This window comes from Gymnoscopelus braueri, assembly GCF_963280865.1.
Source record: "Gymnoscopelus braueri genome assembly, chromosome: 4".
Taxonomy (NCBI): domain Eukaryota; kingdom Metazoa; phylum Chordata; class Actinopteri; order Myctophiformes; family Myctophidae; genus Gymnoscopelus; species Gymnoscopelus braueri.
The window spans coordinates 39,605,504-39,628,128 of record NC_137605.1 but is presented as its reverse complement, the minus strand read 5'-3'; the positions used below and the strand labels follow the sequence as shown (position 1 = coordinate 39,628,128).

The 22,625-nt window shown below is 47.6% G+C and overlaps 2 protein-coding genes across 2 annotated transcripts in view; one reads left to right on the top strand and one right to left on the bottom strand.

Moving 5' to 3' along the window:
* The window catches only part of LOC308083154 (CUB and sushi domain-containing protein 3-like), a gene marked incomplete at its 5' end in the record, with an annotated part of 383,054 nt that overhangs the window by 318,014 nt on the left and 42,415 nt on the right, over positions 1–22,625 (top strand). The window contains 3 exons of the mRNA XM_080425319.1: positions 14,901–15,083; positions 17,423–17,599; positions 20,585–20,767. Coding sequence (XP_080281445.1) covers positions 14,901–15,083; positions 17,423–17,599; positions 20,585–20,767 — 543 coding nt within the window. The remainder of the gene's footprint in view (positions 1–14,900; positions 15,084–17,422; positions 17,600–20,584; positions 20,768–22,625) is intronic.
* On the bottom strand, positions 10,918–11,844 carry LOC308083155 (dehydrogenase/reductase SDR family member 1-like; the record flags this gene model as incomplete). Its single annotated transcript, XM_080425320.1, has 1 exon — positions 10,918–11,844. One exon carries the CDS (start codon positions 11,842–11,844, stop codon positions 10,918–10,920), a length of 927 nt encoding a protein of 308 aa, XP_080281446.1.

Below are 22,625 nucleotides of genomic sequence, written 5' to 3'. Positions count from 1 at the left end.
TTATAAACTAAAAAGCAGGCACAGCCTGTCTATTCTAGTGGGGGGAGGGCCCTGACAGACCGAAGTCCGCCTTATAAATCTAAGGCCCAGACATCGGCCTTTCCTACACTAAGGCACAGGGGCATGAACAGAAACTACCGCGGTTCCATGCACCCACCCACCCTCAGGTGGAAGCCACACCCAGGACTGCGTGCGCCAATGAAGACGCCGCCACGTCCAGGCTGTAGAAAGCAGCGAAAGTCGACGGCGACGCCCAACTCGCTGCAGTACAAACGTCCTGAATAGACACCCCTCTGCAGAGGGCCCAGGACGCCCTAGTAGAGTGCGCCCTCAGGCCCTCAGGCACTGGGGCTCCCCTACTGGTGTATGCCAGGCGAATAGCCTCCACAATCCAACGGGAAAGCGTAGACTTAGTCACCGCCTTTCCCCCAGGCCCGGGGCCCAAGGAGACAAACAACTGGCTAGGCCGGCCCTGGGCCGCAGTCCTCTGGACATACAGCCGCAAGGCTCTCACTGGACAAAGACAGTGCAGCCTCCGATCCTCCTCTGAGGCAAACGGAGGCGGGTGAAAAGCCACCAACTCAAGTCAGGTGGTTCTTGGGGATGAACGCCGGGTTAGGTTTTAGAACAACCCTACTACCATCACCCGCAAACCTCATGCACTCCGGAACCACCGAGAGGGCATGTATATCGCTCACCCGTTTCGCTGTTGTCAGCGCAACCAAGAGTACTGTCTTGAGCGCGAGGAACTTCAGTTCCACCGTCTCAAAAGGTTCAAAAGGAGGACGAGAGAGTGAGTCTAGCACCAGGACCAAGTCCCACGTGGGAAACAAAGACCTTGAGACAGGGCGTTCACGCAACGCGCCCTTCATGAACTGACCCACAAGTGGTTGTTTCCCCGCGGTTTTTCCATCGGGGAAACCAACATGGTTGGCCGAAATGGCCGCCAAGTACACTTCAACCGTGGAGAAAGCGTTCCCAAGATCCAACCTATCCTGTAGGAAGGTCATGATATCTGCGGCCGACGCCTGGAACGGGACCACAACCGGGGACTGTTCCATACACCACTCCTCGAACACGCCCCACTTAGCTCCATAGAGAGACCTAGTGGAGTGTGCCCTAGCGGCCTGAATAGTAGCTACCACCCTAGGTGGAAGTCCAGTCGCAGTCAAGTTCGCCCTCTCACGGGCCAGACCCACAGAGCTAGGTCTGCGGGTCTGGGATGATGAAGTTCGCCCCCCGCCTGCTGCAGCAGGTCCTCTCGCAACGGGAGGGGCCAAGGCCGCTCGTATAGGAGGGGAGCTATCTCCGACCTCCACGTGCCCCATGCTGGGGCCACCAGCAGCACCGTCAGGTCCCGGAGCCTGATCCGTTCCAGAGTGGGGTGGATCAGCTCCAGCGGAGGGAACGCATAAAGTAGCCCCCCCGGCCACTCGTGTGCCAGGGCGTCCAAACCCAGCGGAGCCTGTCCTTTCATTGAGAAAAACAGCGAGCACTTCGCGTTCTCCTCCGAGGCAAAGAGGTCCACCTGGGGCCGACCGAACCTGGTCCAAATCTGGGCCGCGACCCCGGGGTGCAGAGACCAGTCCGAATAATGAGTCCTGCCTCTGGACAGAAGATCGGCTCCCCTGTTCAGAAGTCCAGGCACATGAGAGGCGCTGATTGATTTCAGGTGCAAGTTGCACCACAGTATCAGCCTCCGAGCCAGACCATCTAAGGTAGGAGACTTCAGACCTCCCTGCTTGTTGATGTAGGCCATGGTCGTGGTATTGTCTGTCCTGACCAGAACGTGACAACCACCGATGTGGGACCTGAAATGTTTTACTGCCAGAAATACTGCCATCAGCTCCAAGTAGTTGATGTGTGCTTTCCTCATACTGCGGTCCCATAGACCCCTGGCCATCCGGCCCTCGAATGTTGAGCCTGTCAGGCTGGCATCTGTGGTGATCATCTTCCTCGAGATGATCCTCCCCATCGGGACGCCCTCCGACAGGAAAGAAGCTACTTTCCACTGTTGAAGGGATTGCATGCACGCCGCGGACACTGTCACGTGACGAAAACCCTGTGGCCGGGATCCTGAGGGAGCCCACCCATCTCTGAAACGGCCGCATGTGTAGTCTGCCCAGACGCACTAAGGAAATGGCCGAGGCCATGAGTACCGCTGCCCTCATGCAGATTTTGTACTGGACCCTGCGTCCCAGTTGAAACAATGCCAGACACTTCAGGAAGGAATCTATCCTCTCCTGAGACAAACGCGCCCTGAGAGCGATCGAGTCCAGTGCTATACCTATAAAAGTAGCGCGACGGGACGGTGTGAGCACGCACTTCTCGAAGTTTAGCGTGAACCCCAGGGAGGTCAGGTGCGACACCACCAGACTGGTGTGATGACATGCTTCCTGACGCGAATCCGCCGTCAGAAGCCAATCGTCTATGTAACTCGCTATGCGAACGCCACTCTGCCTCAGAGGGGCTATCGCTGCCTGAGTGCATTTCACGAACACCCTGGGACTCAGGGACATCCCGAACGGGAGGACCAGGTACTCGTACACCCGACCCTCGAATTCGAACCGCAGGAATTTTCTGTGCGGTGGGTAAATAGGGATGTGGAAATATGCGTCCTTGAGATCTATTGAGCTCCACCAGTCGCCCTGGCGGACTGAGCGTAGTAACGCTGCTGCCGTCAACATTTTGAATTGAAAAGTTTTCAAATACCTGTTGAGAGCTCTGAGATCCATTATGGGACGTAATCCACCCCCTTTCTTCTTGACCAGGAAGTATCTCGAGTAGAAACCGAGACGGCTTTCTCCTGGTAGCACTTCCCTTACGGCATTCTTGCGTAATAGAGAGGAGATCTCCTCTCGTAACGTCACCGCCGCTTGACCACTCGCTTGTGACAACAGTACTTTGTTGGACATGGGTGGTTTGGTGGAAAATTGCAGTCTGTAACCCTTTGCTATCGTACGAAGCACCCAGGGGTTGGGGTTGCATTTTTTCCATTGCTCGATGTGCAATGACAACGGATTTGGGGGGGTTGTTATTGTATTCGAGCGTACATGAGCCGCCATCTTGGCGCCACTCGTTGGCCTGACAACCGTGCTTGGTGTTACTTCCGGGCCCATGTACGTGGCCATTTTGGAAATACTGGCCACGCACGTGGGCGCCGCCATTGTTGCCGGCAACACGTGTCTGCGAGCAGCAGCGGCCATCTTTATTGGCAACACGTGTTGTGCAGTGGGGGCGGCCATTTTGGCTACACCCACCTTCCTTACAGCAATTTGGCTTATATTTACCTTGTGACTTTCTTTCATGGACCAAGGAAAATATTGGCGTGACCCTTGTAGGAAATGACGGTTTTGGCCCGCCATAACGCCTTTTCTCTGTCCAACGACCACCATGGACCCCCGCGGGGGGGTCCGTAGTGGTCGTTGGCTCATTTTGGGTACCTTTGTTTGCAGAACTTTTTGGTTGTTTATTACAGCATTTTTCGTCATGTAAGCAACATTTGCAACAAAAGCACGGGACACATTCACATTTAACGGCGCATACACATTTAAGTAATTCTCTAGGACAACATGTGTATTCAATTGTGCATGCACATTCACGTAATTTGCTACTGTGACGTGTGTGTGTGTGTCTCTGAACTCGGGGCTCGTAGCGCAGTTCACTGTCGCCACTGACTCCGATGAAGGTCTCCTCCTCTTCCTCGTCGTCCTGGTACTGAGGCCCGCGGCCACTAGAACCCGATGCAGATCCCCCGTCTGAGGGGAGAGGGAACCGGGGGAGAGAGCCTCCCTGCACGTCTGGCAGGGAGTGATGGTGTCACCTAGTTGACCCCCCACGCTTGGACGTGCGACCTCTGTAACCGCCTCTCTGGTTAGGCTTGCTGGGTGGAGGGCGAGGACGGTCGTCCTCTCTCCGGTCCCGCTGTTCGCTTCTGGCGGCGGGCGGGGCGGAGAAGGAATGGGTCTGGCGAGACGGAGCGTCCTGTCGGGTCGGTGGTCTGCCTCTCTCCGGCCGCGGAGGACGGTTCTGGGGTTTGGGAGGAAGAGACCTGGTCGGAACCTGGATGCAGGACAAGGCAGCCTCGTCCTGAGCTTTACGCACTGCGGCGCTGTCCTGCAGGTAGCTCATGCCCCCCTTGAAAAGATTACCTGGAGTTACTTTTAGGTTCTGGAGATTCTTTTTGTCATCAGGACCCTTGAAGTTGACGTGGTCGAGCCACCGCGCTCTCTCATGTGTAACACACAGTCCGATTCCCCTGCCAGTCCACTCTGTGGAGTATTTGTTAAGCAGGATAAGCTCCTGTGTGATGCGCCTCATCTCTGCTAGCTGCTGAGGTGTGGCGGTGTCTCCTGCCTCGCTCAGGAGTACTTTCAGGGACCCCTGCAGCAGCGCTGTGGCGTTGAGGGCTCTAGCTCCGGAGGTAAAAGCTTTGTGGAGAACTCTGGTGGCTGCAGAGCCAGACACGTCCTTCTCGTTGGTCAGAAGCGGAGGATCCTTAACCGTGGAGAAGGGGAGCTTCTGGTTTTTCGGTATGCTAAGGGCGAGTGAGAGGGCTAGGGTGCGATCCATGGGGGGAAGGGCCAGGAGACCGAGCTCGCTCGCACCCGCACAATCGATGTTAAAACGTAGCCTTTTAGGATCAGAGTCGGGGGTTAAAGGATGAGAGAGCTGCGTTGAAACCCATAGCCAGGGGAAGCTTTGATTTCTTGGCAACCTTTTCTTCCACCGAGTCGAGACCCTGAAACTCCGACGGGTTGGCGGGGGGCTCCTCGGTGTCGTCAGCCGGCCATTTAAGACCGCATCTAATGGTAGCTGTTTTGTAGAGCTCCAGTAAAGTGGTCTCACCTTTTTCGGCTGGTGGGAGAATGCTGCCAGGCTGAGCCGCAGCCGCCACCGCAGGCATAGTAACAGGGAGAAGGGTCCTCGCTTCAGGTGGGCCGAGAACTGGGGGGCCACGGTCATCCGTGGCGTCAGCGTCGTGGAGGACGACCTCCCCGTCCCCCTGGACTTCATCAACGACTTGGAAATCGTCAATTTCGTCATGGTAAGAGGTGATGGCCCCGTTATCGGCATCGCCATCAACACTCACCGGCGGGGAGTAGTAGCGAAGAGCCGCTCGATGCTCGGCGCTGCTGCAGCGGCCATCATGTGGGGAGAGAGGGGGATCCACGTGGGGCTCGCTGCCCTCGTAGGGTGCCCTGGATGTAGGAGAGCGTGAGCGGGGGTGCAGAGTAGACCTCGGAGGTTCCAGAGCTCGTGCAGAGCCGGCTGTTGCTGACGCTCGGGGCCGCCGACGTTCTTCCCATACGGAGGCTAGGCTAGCTGGCCCGCGGTCCGCCGATCGTCGAGAGGAATAGTAGCGGCGGTCTCCGTCGTACTCGTCCTCGCAGCTCTCAAACATGGCTCGTGGTGGTAGGAAGAGCCTCTGGGCCCTGTTGAACCTTTCCCTAAGCTCGGAGGTGTGCAAGCCTGCACACTCGTAGCATCTCGGGTCGCCGTAGACGGCGTCCTCAGCGTGTGCGAGCCCCAGGCAGTTAACGCAGTGGTCATGCTGGTCCCATTCCTCGAGAGGCTGGGAGCATGAACGGGAGCCGCAACGCCGCGGGGGAAGGTCCATGCTGGTCTCCAGCTGTCGGCGATCGGCGACGGCTGGACGGTCCCGTCGATCCATGGAGATTGAAGAGCTAACAATGTTAGCGGAGTTTTCCACGCCGGGAAAATAGTAGTTAGAGGGAGAAAGGTTGGGGAACTCAGTGGACTGGGATCCAACCCGTCGCTATTGAGCTTGTAGAAACCCGCAACCTCGATTCTTAGAGTGTGGAGCTCCTTCACACGCTTGGCAGAAGGAACAAAGAGGATGACTTCCGCGTTCCTGCTCCTCATATGCCCTCGGGCGAGGAGGCTGCTGGGAAGCGACGAAAGGCCCATCGGGCCAAAAAGGGTTTCGGCCCTGAGGGAGTGAATGTGAAGCTTCTGTATCATCGCCGGAGGGCGCTGTTTCCCATAGTGAACAACGAGAGAAGCAATGCAACAAAACTAGTAATTGCATGAGACTAGTCACTAGGTTCTAATAAACAGCTGTCATTGAAGTTGATTACACTGATCAGATCAGAAGTTGCAATTGAAATAAAACTAAGTATTGGATTACTAAATACATTAAATCTTTATTTATTTGATTATACTGAATATAATGAAACTATGGATGTGATATTGTTAGTGATGTGATATGGTTGCTATTGGTTATAATAAGGTTATTAACTCATTCAGTGCCAGACTTATTTCTGGCTGTGTTGTCCCAGTGCCAGAGCCAAAAATTCATTGTAAAAAAAAAGTGCTTAGGAAGCGAGATATAGCCTTTTTCAGTAAGAAGTTAAACAAGAAGTGAATGGAGCAGAACATTTTGGTTCAGAACCTTTTTTTTTATGACGTCTTAGACGTCATGTGGCACTGAATGAGTTAATGGTTAATTGATGATACTCCGATAATTTCAGTATCTGACGTCAGAACTTTATCGGATGGCCTGTACAAAAAAGTGTCCATTCATACTCCCTCCAAACTGTTTTGTGTTCTGAAAGCCAGACCCAGCCCACTAAGTAATTTGATCAATGAATCTCAGCTGTGGCACTTTTGCTCTGGTTCAAGCAAATGAGGAATTGTGTACAGCCAGTGCAATGGATACCTGGATATCGCTCAGACGCGCAATTTGACATGGAGGTAGGCAGAAGTTTTGCCATTTAATGGCTGCAACAGGTTGTTAATGCATGGTCACTAGAGAGTACTAGTACCGGTAGTTCAATTCATGCTCGGACGGAGCATTAATTTGGCTTTATATTTTGAGGTTGTTAGTAGCTAACTGTGGAAAACTACATCTCTTTAGGTCATTATTCCTTTTCTGAGAGACTAAACTGTCTGAACTGTTCAGTATTTACCAAGAGGATATTATACTGTAGGTGATCATCTCAGTTTTCATGATGTTGGCGCACTTTGTCTCCACTCTGGCCAAGAGCACCTGTGCCTGCTCCACATTGTCAGATAGCAGGCAGATGTCATCTGCATACACCAGGTCCAATAAGGCTACAGCAGGGTGTCTTTTTACGGGGGTGGCCATAGCTGAATGGGTAGAGAGCCCGCCTGGGAAGCAGAAGGTCCTAGGTTTTATTCCTGGCCCCGGGAATTGATGTGTCGAAGGGTCCCTGAGCAAGACACTTAACCCCTAACTGCTCCCCAAGTGCCGTACTAATGGCGTTCACTGCTCCTAGTAGTAGGATGGGTAAATGCAGAGGACACATTTCACGTACTGTATGTGCAAATATACAGTGACAAGAAAACACCCCAAAGAGTGGGGACAAAATTATATCTTTTTTACTATTATTGCCTTTAGACTTCGTATAGGTGTAATAGTGAGGTAAAGGTACTGCTCTTGTCCGCTAATGACCTGCCTTAGTGTACAGTCCTGGATTATTATGAAGAAGGGGGCGATGCTGACCCCTTGCAACATCCCTGCCTGGATGAACAAAGAAGGGGTTTCAAAGTTCTGCTTAACTCCCAAATGGTGTGGACTGCAGACTAGCAAAGAAAATAATTCCAAGGCACTCCGTCTTTGATATACAGGATTTAATTTGAGCAAGGCAACACATTATGACCAACGCGGATCGACCTAGAAGGTCATCAGGGTCTGTTTCACCCCCGCCTGGATGTCAACCTCCTCTCTGTTGCCGTCTGGGGTCACCATCTTGGCTCTTGTGCCTGTGTACATGGCTCCTAGGGCCCAGAGTGGGTTGGGAGGGATACCAGAGGCCTTGAGTATCTTCTTCATCATGCTTCTGTGAGTCATATGCTTTTTTTTAAGTCAATGTAACACAGCACCGCTGCCAGGTTGTCTTATTCACCTCCTATTCCTATTAGCAACGAGAAGATGTTAATATGTGCAGTAGCCTACATGTATATACTGTTTAAAAACATATTGTTTTGTTTTGTGTAGGTGGTGGAAGCGGAATGCAAAATAGAGGTGAACATAGTGGGTTTAAATGACTGATAGTTTTCATTTTAGCACCTAGTTTTGAAAACCTAATTGGCAACAACTTCCACGGATATTTGCTTTACACCACCACATATCAATACAGACAAGCTTTATTGCAATGAGTTCTTCGTAATGCTCTTCAACCTGTCACGTCACTCCATCTGTGCTGTGTGAAGCCGTCACTCTGATAGTCAGCCTCCCAAATGACAAAACACAGGTTTTGTTGTCCCTTAACGGTTTTAGTACCAGTTTATAGCCACGTTATACTGGCTTTCTCGACAGAATCATCACGATCATGGGAGAAATGATTGACAGTATGAGACCACAGATCTTACAATGACACATTGCAGTTCTAGGAGAATGTAGGTGTACCAGATGGCTACCATCCTTCCACCATCCATCCAACATGTCGATCCCTGCAACCGTCCGTCCCTCCTGGCCATCCTTCCTCACCTATTAGTAAAGGTCCTTACAAAATGGGAGTATTTTTTCCCCTCCTCGATTAATTCCCCCACAAATATATAAATGTATTTGAAACTGTTGTTTGTTTACGTATACAGTATACAGTATATAATATCATATATTAGTGATAAAGCGATGCAATTTTACTCAGAACGAGGTCGTTTTTTTCACCTCGAATAAAGGCATCTTTGATGCAAAATACTCCCTGGTGCATTTGCGTATCATTTATTCATCATGCCCCAGTGTGTAAACACCTTAGGAAGGGGTTTGAAAAGCATTTGGGTAACACTTTCTATGAGGTATATGCTTTATAAACATACTTAAAATGCATCATAATCTAATTATAACGGATTATAATCTAATCATAACACTGTATAATTGAAGTAATAAGCACTCATCAATCAATGCTCAATACTTTATAACAATAATAACACATTATAAAGCCTTTAAAGACGAGTATTATAACACTTCCTATGCATCCCATGTAAATTATTGTAGATGTAATGCATTGTAATAATTTTGTAATGCATCATAATCACTATTATAATGCATTACAAATAATCACAGTTAAAATGCAATTCATTATAAGTGTTCATTTGTTGCTTTAAGAAAATATAAATCTATACTAGAACAGAACACAACGTAACATTTTAATTGTTTAATGGATCATAACAGAACAAATAGCCTATGCAGTGTCGGTAAGGAGGTCAAACTGTTTTTTTTTTAAATTGTAGATCAGAACAGTTTACTGCAGGATCTGAACTTTGACCCCTAAATGATCCTCCTTAGGGATACTACACACTGCAAGATATTTGGTCCGATTATGCTGTCGGGGACCTTTTTCGGCGCTCGCCGACAAAACCCCTGATCTAACGCAAGATCGGGCTTTGCTCAGTGAGGCTTTGTGTGAAAGGCACAGCGAGAGGATCGGGGCGCGATAATAGCGTTCGGCGATGCCTTCCCGAGCATTTCTAGACATCTAGCAGGTTTGATATTTGGCTCTGTCGCCAATTGAACATCATACAGTATGAATGGGGTTGCGATCACTCTGCGAACAGATCCGTTCTACAGCCAATGAGAGCTTGAATCAGCAGCATGGACCAACTCCAGACCGAGGAAATGCTTCTGAACAGTGTTACCAGATTTTGCGAGAGAAATAAGCAACCAGATCTAAACAAGCCCAAAAGAAGCGACTGGGCCACAAGAGCACTTTAAACCTATATACAAATGCATTGGATATTTAATTTTGAAACTATATTTGAGTAGCGTTGTGAGCTTTAAGATCGGCTATTTTCAAAGAAAAATCTTGAAAAAATTTGGAATATTTTCCAAATCCACACAAATCTTGTGTGGGGGTCTATGGCACAACATATTTTCAGAAGGGGCCCGGGGGAGGGTCTGTGGACAAATACATAATTAATTTGAGGGGGGGGGGGGGTCCTTGTCATGAAAATGTTTGAGAACCACTGGTTTAAACAACATTAGGAAACAAGCCCAAATAAGCACCTACACTTTAGAAACAAGCCCAAAATAACGCAACCCACAACTACCAATATTTACAGGCAACTTTACAGAAAAACAAGCCCAAAGCCGCTTATAATAAGCGTAAATGGCAACACTGCTTCTGAATTGCATTGCGCACTTAAGCTGGTTGACTTGTTTATTTCATCTCTCTCTCTCTTCATTAAGTGAGTGAGAGAGAGGGAGAGAGACATAGAGAAATAGAGAATTATTTAATGTCAATCAATAGCGTCCTGTCTCGGTCTCGCGCATATACAGTATCATGAGAGCCTTGAAACCTTTTCGTGAGACGTCGGTTAAAATTAATTGGAATAAAAACAAATGTACATATCAGGTCTGGATCGCATCCTGGTGAAACATCTTGCAGTGTGTGATCCCTTGTTGGCTATCAATAGTGTAGTGTGAAAATGTGAAAACCATAACGATATATGACAGCCGATAAAAAAAAAAAGACTCCTGTAGTGTGAAATACATAACAATCTGATGACTCCCCGACCACTTTAAAAGTCGTACAGTGTGTAGCTTGATTTTAGCAGACCACACCAAGCTGGGAATGTTGTTAAAGTAAAACGCTTTGACCACTACATTTTAAAAACCCCAAAAAAAGAAAAAAAGAAAAAACCTGATCTGAATGTATAACCATCACTTGGTTATATTTTTGTTTTCTTTTTTCTTTTTTGTGGCAATGAATTATTGCCACTTGGGAAAACTGAAAGTGTTTAACTACTTGAATTCCTATTCTGGGGAAATAGCAGATCTACAAGGTAACAACGCGTAGCAACGCTGAGCTTGTAGATCTTCTATTTCGGGCAAAGACTTTTGGTTGAGGAGGAAACAAGAGCAGACCAAGTACAGTTGCAACTCAGGTCCGTTTCACTAAGAATAGATCGAGGGTTTAAGTGTTTAAGTGTTTAAAATCGCCCAGCTGCAAGGGAAAGAACAAACTTTGGAAGACGCACGAATGAGGGCACAAAACGGGGCAGCCAGGAGAGAGATGGAACTTGTGTCAGGAGAAATTTTAAGGACAAATAATCAACCACTTTCCGATCATTAATGTCTCGTATCCCGTAGCGCCTTGCAAGGTCACAGTTTAGCAGTACTTTCCCCGTCATTGACATGAGCCTTTTGTCTTTCGCCAGTGCTGCAATGCACTTCCCACTCAGCTCCGTGGATTCTCCATTGGCAAACATTTCCTTTAACTGAGGATCCACATTCATTGTGCCCTCCAGTACGAATTTAGTCACCAGTTCTGTCTGCACCGGCCCAGGCCACAGGCTGACCGAGGCCACCCCTCTACCTTTCAGTTCAACGGCAGTGTCTGCTGCTAGCCTGTCACAAGCAGCTTTACCAACACCATAGGGCACATTGAAGAGATACTTCAGCCCTCCCATGGACGAGATGACAACAATCAAGCCTCGGCCCTGTGCCACCATTAGCCGCGAAGCATAAACAGTGCAGAAGTAGTGGCCTCGGAGACCTGTGTTGTTTATGATATCCCACATGGATGGGTCAGTCTCCCAGAACGTCTTTCCCATATTCTCAAATACAACCGGCACCCCAGCATAGGCATTGTTAACAAGGATGTCCAGTCTCCCGCTTTGCTCCCGCTTGATCTGTTCGAACAGTTCCTCAATGTCTTCATCCTTTGAGGAATCGCAGATCACCGGAACACAGTTCCCACCCCGTTCCTTAACCTCTGCTGCTGTGTGTTTGAGAGTGATCTCCTGGCGACCTGTGATGTAGACGGTAGCCCCGGCTTCCGACAATTGTAGAGCTATTCCCCTGCCAATGCCCCGGGAGGCCCCTGTCACCAAACACACCCAGCCTGAAAGGGACATTTTTACCTGGTGGTCGAATTATAGTCTTTACAAGTCCCTTGGTGCATGTAACGTCAACAACAGAACTCCATGAATCGTCAGCAGCCTACTTCAAAGATGTTTGTGATCTACTTTAAGTGTATTAATACTTGTTTACCCTGACTCAAGTAAAAGTTGGACTGCAGGAGTCCTTGTAACAAAAGAGCTATTACATTGTGGTATTGCTACTTATTCCACCCCTGGGTCATAGTGATGACATCAGGGATCTCCATACATGGACATAAAAGGGACACAGACAGACAGACAGCCCCTTTGGTTATACAATGCCTGTTGTGCCCGTTGTGCCCGTTGTACCCATTATGCCCGTTGTCAGAGTGTTTAGCGCAGTAACCATTATCATAGTACTTGTTGGCCAGTCAATAGAGCACCGAAGTCTGACATAGACATGTTTAATATCACGTCATATTAGAACTGTGTTCCAAAAATAAACAAATGAGCATGGCGGTCTGACTCTTATGGATATAAAGCATCAACTGACGGCGAGAAAACGCTAACGTTACCGCCGCCGAATTAATACATTTTTCGTCAGAAACAGACTGTATCAAATATGAGTGACTGACTACCGTAAACGATACAGAGCCACCTCCTGACTATTATCGCCGGGACAAATTGCCTACTCGGGAACGATGCAACTTGGGAACGTTAGGAATGCATGCCCCACCCTGTTATACCTTACCCGTTGTACCCATTGACAGAGTACCTGTTGTACCCGTCTGTTTGTCTGTCTGTGGCCCTTTTATTCGCATATATGAAGATCTATGTACTGTATGTCTGTCTGCATGCCTGTGTTCCTCATATGCCCATACTGTGTAGATCTGTAGATCTGTAGATCTCTGTATCTGTCTGTCCATGTCCCTTTTATACTATATATGTACTGTAGATCCCTTATCCATTTTCATAGTAGTAATAGATTATCATATTTTTATAGAGCGTTATGAACACTGTTGTAATGCATTATACATTTATTTATAAGACCACTTTAAGTGGTCATTGGGTGATTTAAGTAAGGTTTTAACATTCCTGGAGGCGTAGGCATGAACGTGTTACGTGTTGCTCTTGCATAAATGTAATTATATACTTTTTCACTTTACTTAAAGCACTTAATGATGTTGGTTCTGCTGAAGAATCAATATTTTTTTCTTCAGCAGTTCTTTAGTATGGCTGAGGTGATACTGTACAGTTTCACCACTGCCATATAAAGCAGCTGTTAAGCCGCTGTATGGTTCTATAGAGGTTTTCTTCTGGTTCTTAAAAGTTTAGGCAGCTCTAATGGTTCTATAGAGCAACATTTGACAAGGTGCTATATAGCACTAAAACAGGTTCCTCTATGCTTAGGAACCATTTTTAGTGCTGTAGTGTTTTTGTTTAGAGTGTGTCCAAGTATCCAAGTTAGTGACATTATAGCTGTCAGACTGCAGGACAGCACAGGGTAGGCTGCCTCACCTCAGCAAAGGAGACTCACACAGATGTACACAAAAGTGCACACATGTTGTGTACTAGCAAACACAACCACATGCCCACACATGGACAGGTAGACACCCGTGTGCACTAACTCACACAGACAAACTCACAGTAGACAAGCAGCACTATGCGCGCGTGGGTGTGAGTGTGTGTGTGTGTGTGTGTGTGTGTGTGCGTGTGCGCGAGCGCATGTGCAAACACACACACACACACACACACACACACACACACACACACACACACACACATACACACACACACACACACACACACACACGGGGGCAGAGGGGTGTTGACAGAAGATATGAGTTGCTTTGTGTCAACATGGGTGGTATTACTGCAGGTGTGTGCGTGCTGCCGTGTGTATAGAGTGCGGTATAGCAAACACGCAGGCTGCCACGCACAGTGTGTGTGTGCCCTGCTCAAGGAACACCGTCTCATAACTGTAAAAATCCAGATCACAAGGTGAGAGTGTACAGACGAGCAGAGCGTAGACGCTGTCTCCACACACACACACGCGCGCACACACGCACACACATTCCCCATGCATGTACTCTACATTCACTTTCACTCCCCCCCCTGTGCCGCGCTTTGCTTTATCCTCTGAAGCCAGATCCTTTTTTCATTTCACAGGCTTTTGTACTCAGCTGGTCTCATTTCTGTGAGAGAGTGGTGCAGTAGCTCTGGCAGCAGCAGCAGCAGCAGCAGCAAGAGACATGTCAGTGAAGGGGTGTTAATGTGCAGAACGTGCTTCTGCTGTGCTCAAGGGATGCATCCCTGGTCAGTTGCCTAAACTCTGTGATGTACATATGCCTAATTTATACTTACGCACTGGTGCACACCGAAAATACTATTATCTCTCCCTCTCTCTCTCTCTCTCTCTCTCTCTCTCTCTCTCTCTCTCTCTCTCTCTCTCTCTCTCTCTCTCCTCTCTGCATCTGCAGAGAACTTCTCTCCTAGAGTTATTTTTCTTTTCTTTTTTTTCTTTTGCTTCCTGCATCCGCTGGAGACATTAATTTCTAACAGGACGCGTTGTGTATCTTTTTTACGGGTGTTAGCTTGTAGATTTTGTAGATGTGCAAGACAAGTGGTTGGACACAGTGAAAGCGTGTTATACATTCCTCTGCAGGAGAGATCATTCAGGATAATGATAAAGGATCTGGCTCCGGAGGTCAAACTGTATTCATCATTTCTCATAACCACAGCTGGTTGCGTTTTAGTGCTTCCGCCGCGGCTTTTTATGGGAGAAATGCTCTCTGTGTCAAAGCAGTGAAAACTATCGGTCCTCCAGGTTGTTGGCCTTGTGACAAATGCTCATTGGTGCATTTTGTGTTTTATAGCGGCTTCTACAGTAGGAAGCCTCAAGTGCAGGTCTTCTTCTTTGTTCCCCTTCTGAATGACAGAGTGGAGCTGTGTGTGGACTGTGGAGCTGCCTCGCTGCACGACCACATGAGGCTTCTGCTGTGAACACACACAGGGGAACAAAGAGAAAAATTATGCTACCTCCATACTACATGCCCTTCCTGACTGTTACTTGGCTGTTTGTCTCTTTGCAGGCGACTCTGCGGGCACCTGTGGGGACCCTGGCACGCCCGCCCACGCCAGCAGAGAGGCGGGCAACTTCAAGCTGCGCAGCAAAGTGCGCATCACCTGCGCAGTGGGTCACACATTGTACGGCTCAGCAGAGAGGATCTGCTTCCCCAACGGGACCTGGTCGGGTCGACAGCCCTTCTGCAAACGTGAGGGGACTTTTGAAACGTAATGTGTAAAAATGACATGTGTGTCAGACAGCAGCGGTGGTGATACAAAGGAGTATAGGAGCTGCAGGCAGGTAGTCTGACATTTATTGAGAAAGCTTTTTTTTTTCTTCTTACAAATGTAACAAGCACTCAAGGTGGTGAACATGCGGATGTTTTGCACACGATCGATCTCACGCACGATCGATCTCACGCACGCACGCACGCACGCACGCACGCACGCACGCACGCACGCACGCACGCACGCACGCACGCACGCACGCACGCACGCACGCACGCACGCACGCACGCACGCACGCACGCACGCACGCACGCACGCACGCGCGCTCGGACAAATGTTCACTAACACAGTTCTGCACCAGATGGATAAGTACCTCTTTGCTGCAGTCTGGTATTTTCCGCCTGCACATGGTGCTGTTCATAGCCTCCAGATCTCCAACCATAGAGGGGGGAAAAAATCCATTAATTACAAAGACCTAAAGCCAAGTTCTTTTTTGGAATGTGATAAATGAATCATTTTGGATTTTGAAGATATTGCTTCGCGGTGAGCCAGCGCCACGTGGTGCATAAATTAGCCCCCCGGGTCAACAGGATATTGAGGGGAGAACGGTTTGGCTGCATCGGTGCAATTGTCTATACTGTCCAGCTTCGCACAACACCAATGTCATTTTTTATATGACAGGCCAATGTACTACTCAGTGCTCCTCTATATTTCTGCCTCTCCCTCTCCCTCAGTCTCTCTTTCTTTCTCACTCAACTCATATAATTTCTCCCGATCCATATGTATGGCTGGCTGTCTTGTCTTTCCTCATCTTGCTATTTGTCTCTACCCCTAGGTCTCTCTCTCTCTCTCTCTCTCTCTCTCTCTCTCTCTCTCTCTCTCTCTCTCTCTCTCTCTCTCTCTCTCTCTCTCTCTCTCTCTCTCTCTCTACATACACACACACAGCTGAACTTACTAAGTTTTAACTCTGTATAGCTCTCCCTTCATCCCAGCAGGGAAGGGATTCACTGCTTGAATGAGTTTCCTTGTTGTCTGTCTATGATCTAAAGGCATGTCAGCTGTTAAAGTCCAGCCATCTGTTATGTATGGCCCGCTGTAATCTCTAGAAAACAGTCAATATGAATGTTCAGCTTAATATCTCGGCTATGATGCCATCCAGGCCTTCTGCGATACTTTGTGTATTTCTGTCGTCTTGTTTGAGATGAATTATTCAACGGTTGAGTCATACGATATGGCTTACATTAGCTTATCTGTGATCCGTACATGTCTGAGGTTGGGCATGAATATTCAAATGTGTGCATGCTCATGTGTGCGTCTGTGTGTGTGTGTGTGTGTGTGTGTGTGTGTGTGTGTGTGTGTGTGTGTGTGTGTGTGTGTGTGTGTGTGTGTGTGTGTGTGTGTGTGTGTGTGTGTGTGTGTGTGTGTGTGTGTGTGTGTGTGTGTGTGTGTGTGTGTGTGTGTGTGAGAGAGAGCGTGCAGATGTGTGTACGTGTGTCTGGCGTCTGGCTGCAGGAAATTGCGCCTGTGCCCACACTTCCGTCTCCTGCTGAAATCACTATTTCAAATTTTCCAGACAATTAGGTGATTGAGAGGGTAAATCAATTTAGTAATGAAACATGGTTTCGAGCAGAGAGAAAACACTTGAAACAAACCCTGTACCTTTCTCCCTCAGGATTTAGCATGAAATGATCCTGTCAGGCGGAATGTCCCACAAATGGTGAAAAGAGTTCTTCATTATTTTACATTGGCCCTGGTCATTGTCTAAGGCTTTTTAATGAAAACGAATTAATGCTGTTCACTTAAACCTTGTGGTGTACCGTTCCTAGGGGGTTTACACACACACACACACACACACACACACACACACACACACACACACACACACACACACACACACACACACACACACACACACACACACGCACACACACACACACAGGCAGAGGGGTGTTGACAGAAGATATGAGTTGCTTTGTGTCAACATGGGTGATATTACACACACACGCCAGCTGCAAATGTCATCATATTTACATAAGATAGTACAATATTTGATGGATCCTTAACCACTTCAACCCTGGCAAACCTATATTGACAATAATGTAAAACTAAAAATAGCAATCTAGCTCACAACATGTCTCAATGCATCGTGAGCTTGTAGATTGGCTATTTTCAAAATAATTTTGAAACATTTTGTGGTTAAGTGGTTAAAGCATCTTGCACACTGCACCAGTCATCTCTCAGCGCCTTTGGGAATCCCAAGAAAATCGATTACTCTTTCGCACTCTGACCTTTACCTCCTCTCTTCTCTCCTCCATTGCAGCGGTGCATTGTTCGAACCCAGGTACGCCAGCTCATAGCCGTGTTTCCCGCCTTAACGGTACCACCTTCTCCCACTCCATCGTCTATTCGTGTATGGAAGGCTATTTCCTCGCAGGCACGCCCACGCGTCAGTGTCTGGCCAACGGCACGTGGTCCGGCACAGCTCCAAACTGCACATGTACGTATCGGACACAGAAATAGAAACAGAAAGTGGTGTTATTTCCTTTCCTGAGTTATGATACACCTATCTTGGCTTGCTTTATCATCCCTGCATTGTGAAATATGAATGAGGTGCTCTCTCCACACGCTGTCAAAAATAGACCATATCTGGCCCGGATGGGACGTGGTCTGGCACAGTACCACAACACAGAATCAGAGATTCTGAGAGAACAGAGTGAGATGCTCCTGCACAGCGAAATCCTCAGCGTTAATTCAATTCCAGGTTAAATTAACACTGTGCATTTTACTGTGTGCCTCATCACATTTAGCTCAGTGACATTATCTGGAAGAAATGGGATTTGTCATCGTTGCCAGAAATAGAACAACAATTACAGAAGAAAAGAAAAGGAGAGAAGTGGTGCATTTCGCACCACTTCCTGGTGCGAAATGCAGTAGGATTAGATACGCCTCCGACGGCTGTCGTATGAAATAAGAATCGCCTCCGGAGAGAGCAGTAGGCCTATCGTACGTGGCCCAGGGTGTCACTGAGCATGACTCTACGCCGTGCCAATAAGCACCATGCTGTTTCTTCATTCAGACGTTGCTCTAGCAAGATGCTCTATCGCTGAAGTAAACACATTCTTTGTCAATGGCAATAAACCCCCCTCTCTGAATAAATTAAGCCAAACGGAACAGGCCTAGAGGAGAGGGGAGGCTCTAACTGATCAACAGCAGTGGTAAAATACCGCCTCAGATTTCAAATGGCATATAAATCTTGCAGTCTCCCCCTAGCTCGCTCTCAGCAAGGCGTCAGAACTGTCAAGCCAGTTTTTATCGCCCGCGTCCCAGCAAATGAGCCCTGTGGTAATTAAAGAGCGTGTCGATCTATATTCAATTTGCACCAGAATACCTATTAAACAAAATTACATATTTTTCTTCTCTTTGAGCATAATCATATTCCCGCTCCCGCCCCGTCTTGGTTTTGTTGGTAATTGAATCTCAAAAAGAAGATAAAATGGTGTGTGCCTATTTTCAATTCTGGAATGAGCGAGCCTATGGATGTGATGCAGTGTGACGCATGCGCACATGTGCATAGACACACAGACGCAGAGAGAGACAAAGACAGATGATGGAGGGAGATGGCTCTATTAAAAGGAATTACTGTGATAGTGTGATTAGACATGCAGAGAGAAGCAGGATTTCTACTTACAGTAGTTGTGCACCGGTGTCATGCACCAAAAATAGCTATTTTTGGTGCACGACACGATGAACAACCAAGTATATCTGAGGCTGGAGCACATATCTTTACTCCCTATACTTTGTGACCTGTCCGTCACCAATCCCATGGCCTGTACCACCCTGCACCACCCAGCTCTGCTCTCCTTGCTGCCCTTTGATGTACGTAAAGTTAACACTCTGCGTAATATTTTTTAGGGCCTGGTTCAGCCGTTCAGGGACATCTAAAAACCTGAGATGCCAGGATTGGCTCAATATGCCTGCATTATGGGAGACGATCATTTTCACGGTTCAATAATTATCGATCGCCTAGGTTACTGGATCAAAGTCACACAGCGTTCTCAAGGGGAGAGAGAAAGCGTAAGGATGCCTGGTACTTTCAGTTTATTGTTTCAGCATTTTTATGCTTTATCCTTCAGATAGGAGAGTGGGTAAAGACAGAAAACCAAGGGCACAGAGATGAGAGATATATGCCTGACAGGACGGGAGTCAGATTCAAATTCAGGTCCATGCGGCCCAAAGGAGCATTGCCTGTGCACTAACTGGCCGAGCCAAGGATCTTTATGGAGTGTTATGGAATAAATTTAGATCAGTCAAGTACTTGGTGGAACATGGAAACTGTAAAACCGCCGTCATCTCCGTTATAGAATTAGAATATTATTTGTGGAGACTATTTGACCGACCACTTGTATTGGCTCTGTACATTTTTGGGGTTTTCTATCAAGTATATATCAGTGTTTAGTGGCAATGCAGAAAATTGTCTGTCTGCCTGTCTCTTTGTCTTCCCTTGCTAGTCTGCTTGTTCAGAACCTCTTGAGACACTTTTTAATTGATACCAATTGAAAATTTCATCAGCCTGTTATTCATGCCAGCTGCTTCCATCTGCATTTGGAGATACACACCATGCTTAATTGAAGCAAATGTGTTTGGTTGTAAATGTGTTAACCTAGCAGTCAAACGGAACCTGTGTCTTCCAAAGCTACAAACACAAGCACACACACGCACACACGCACACGCACACACACACACACACACACACACACACACACACACACACACACACACACACACACACACACACACACACACATATGGACTCAGGGCTACAGAGACAGCAGGCTTTGTCAGTTTCTATTTCCCATCATTGTGATAATCCAAGATCCCCAACTGAGAGAACAAAATCGTGATTGCATTCAAACCTCTCTGGACAGTTCTGGGTCTTGTCATGAAATAACCCTTCAGTGGAAAGGCACGCAAAAGTGCCATTTTCTTAGAAAATGTGGCTCTCAGGCATCTTGCATAAGTAGGCACTCCATGGACTACTGTAGACAGTCTTCTGCCAGAGAGGTGTCAAAAGACCTATCACTCAAAATGGAGCCTGGAGAATTTCACAAAATTGGATAAACTCCTTAGAATAATGTTCAAAATGTAGCTGATGCAAAAGACCTTTTTGACACATGGTATTTCAATAAGTAGAATATGTATAGAATATAGAATATGCAGGATTGAGCCTTTAGAGAACACGAAATGCAAATTGTTCTTCTGACAGGCATCACTGTACATCACCAATAGCAAAATAACGTGACCCTATATAGCCCACTACGCTCAGGCCATAGTTGGATATTGAAAATCCTTTTCCTCCACTCCATCTCTTGTGACCGCACCTTTTAGAAAATCTCGGAATGACAGCCGAGACGCTTGTGTTTCATCGCTCATCACTCTCATTTAGTTTTAGTGATATTTCTCATTTCTGCCCTGGCCCTGATAGTGATCACCTGCGGTGACCCGGGCGTTCCGGCCAGTGGGCTTAGGTTCGGTGATGACATCACTGTGGGACAGAATGTGACATTCGCGTGCCAGCCAGGATACCTGATGGTAGGAGGCGAGGGCACCGTCACCAGAACCTGTACCAACAACGGCACCTGGAGTGGCACTATGCCGGCATGCCAAGGTAAGACTGACCAGACACACACACGCACACACAGGCATGCACACACACACACACACGCGCGCGCACACACACACACACTGCACACTGCAGAAGACAGTCGACCTTGATAACCATCCGACCATGCTGTACCATCCTTGGCATGCGTAGCACCAGTGTCATGTACCGTACAAAGCACACACTTATACACCCTGAGATCTAATTAGATTAGCAGGCAAGGTGACACAGTGGAGTTCTTCTGTGTTCAGATAATGTCATTTGGTTTAGTTTGCAGATAAAAGAGGAGATATAAGATTTGTATTACTTTTTGATATACTATAAAGCATATCATGCTTTCTTATTGTGATAAGACTAGTAATATGAAAATGTCAGATATAGTGTCCAGATATAACATAAAACCCTTTGATCTGAGACAAACATTTCGCCCTCGCCTGCAACCAACAAGCTACAGTATACCTGTGGTCGCCTGGAGCCGTGGCTGAACAGTTCCTCTGACACATGGGATGATGGATGTCTACCATCTCCTCTTCATCGTGCAATGAGGATCACAGTAATTATATTTCAATGGTTAATCATGGCCTCTCTCCAGCAGTTTGCATACTCCGTGAGCTTGATTACCGTCAGAGTTAGCGAGTCTACAAAGGGGAGGGAGCTGCTGCTCGCCTGTTAAAGCGCCGCACATTGCTGTGATTTATGGTGCCTGGGTGGAGGCATAGATTAGCATAGCTGGCGTTGGTGCCCAAAAGTGAGCATCGCAGGGAGGATTAACTTGTGCAGTGAACGGCTCCAAAGTAAGGCTGTGTCAGGAAAAGCCCACGAGGCAAATGGCGCCACATTGTTGCTAAGGAACAGTTTCGTAGGCTGCTGTCACTGCAACAGAAAGGGGAGAGCTGGCTTTCGGTTCGCACACAGAGATGGAGAATGAGGTGTGGAGGCAGAGGCAGAAACAAAGAGAGAGAGAGAGGGAGACACAGACAGGCAGGCAGACAGGCAGGCAGGCAGGCAGGCAGGCAGGCAGGCAGGCAGACAGACAGACAGACAGACAGACAGACAGACAGAAAAAGAAACTGTGAAAGAGAACGGAGACCATTTGTACAGTATCCAGCTTTTTTACATTTTCTTTGGATCAATTAGTACTTTTGTCAGTTGATGCTTTATATCCATTATGAGTAAAATTTCAGGGGCTGATTTGGTTATTTCAGTTCTTATATGACACGATCTAAGATGACCCTTATGGTATTTTCAACAGAAGAAATAACTGTGTGACCCAGGGGGATAAGCGGCCTCTAGCGGGCAGTGAAGTCAGACTGTGTGGCCAGACCCCCAGCCTGCATCATCGACCAGTTGCAGGTTGTAGGTTCGACCAGTTGTAGGTTTAAAACCGCATGCTATCATGTCCCCCAATGTGCCTAGTAGTGTGACCTCCGGTGAAGTTCCCAGGAAAATCCAGGCTGACACTGATGTGTAATATCTCATGGCTGTGTTTCATTATTAAGGCGTTCTGTTCAGCGGGATGTTGAGACTTTTGAAGGAGCCTGTGGTCGCATGACTGTTACTGAAGGCAGTTAACCCTTTAAGACCGTGAACGCATTCTGTGTCATTTTAAGATTTCTTTGGCTATTCAAAAATAGCAGATATACAAGCTCGTACTCTGTGCCGCCTTACGAGCTTGTATACAGTATCTGCTATTTAAAAAAAATCATGAACATTCGTGCAAATCTTTGAATATATATATTTTTAAAGCAACATTTTTTAACTCAAATCTTTGGGGGTCCCTGGAACAACATATTTTGAGATGGGGGTCCGCGGCCAAATACATATCATTTTGGGGGTCCTTGACATGAAAAAGTTTGAGGACCAC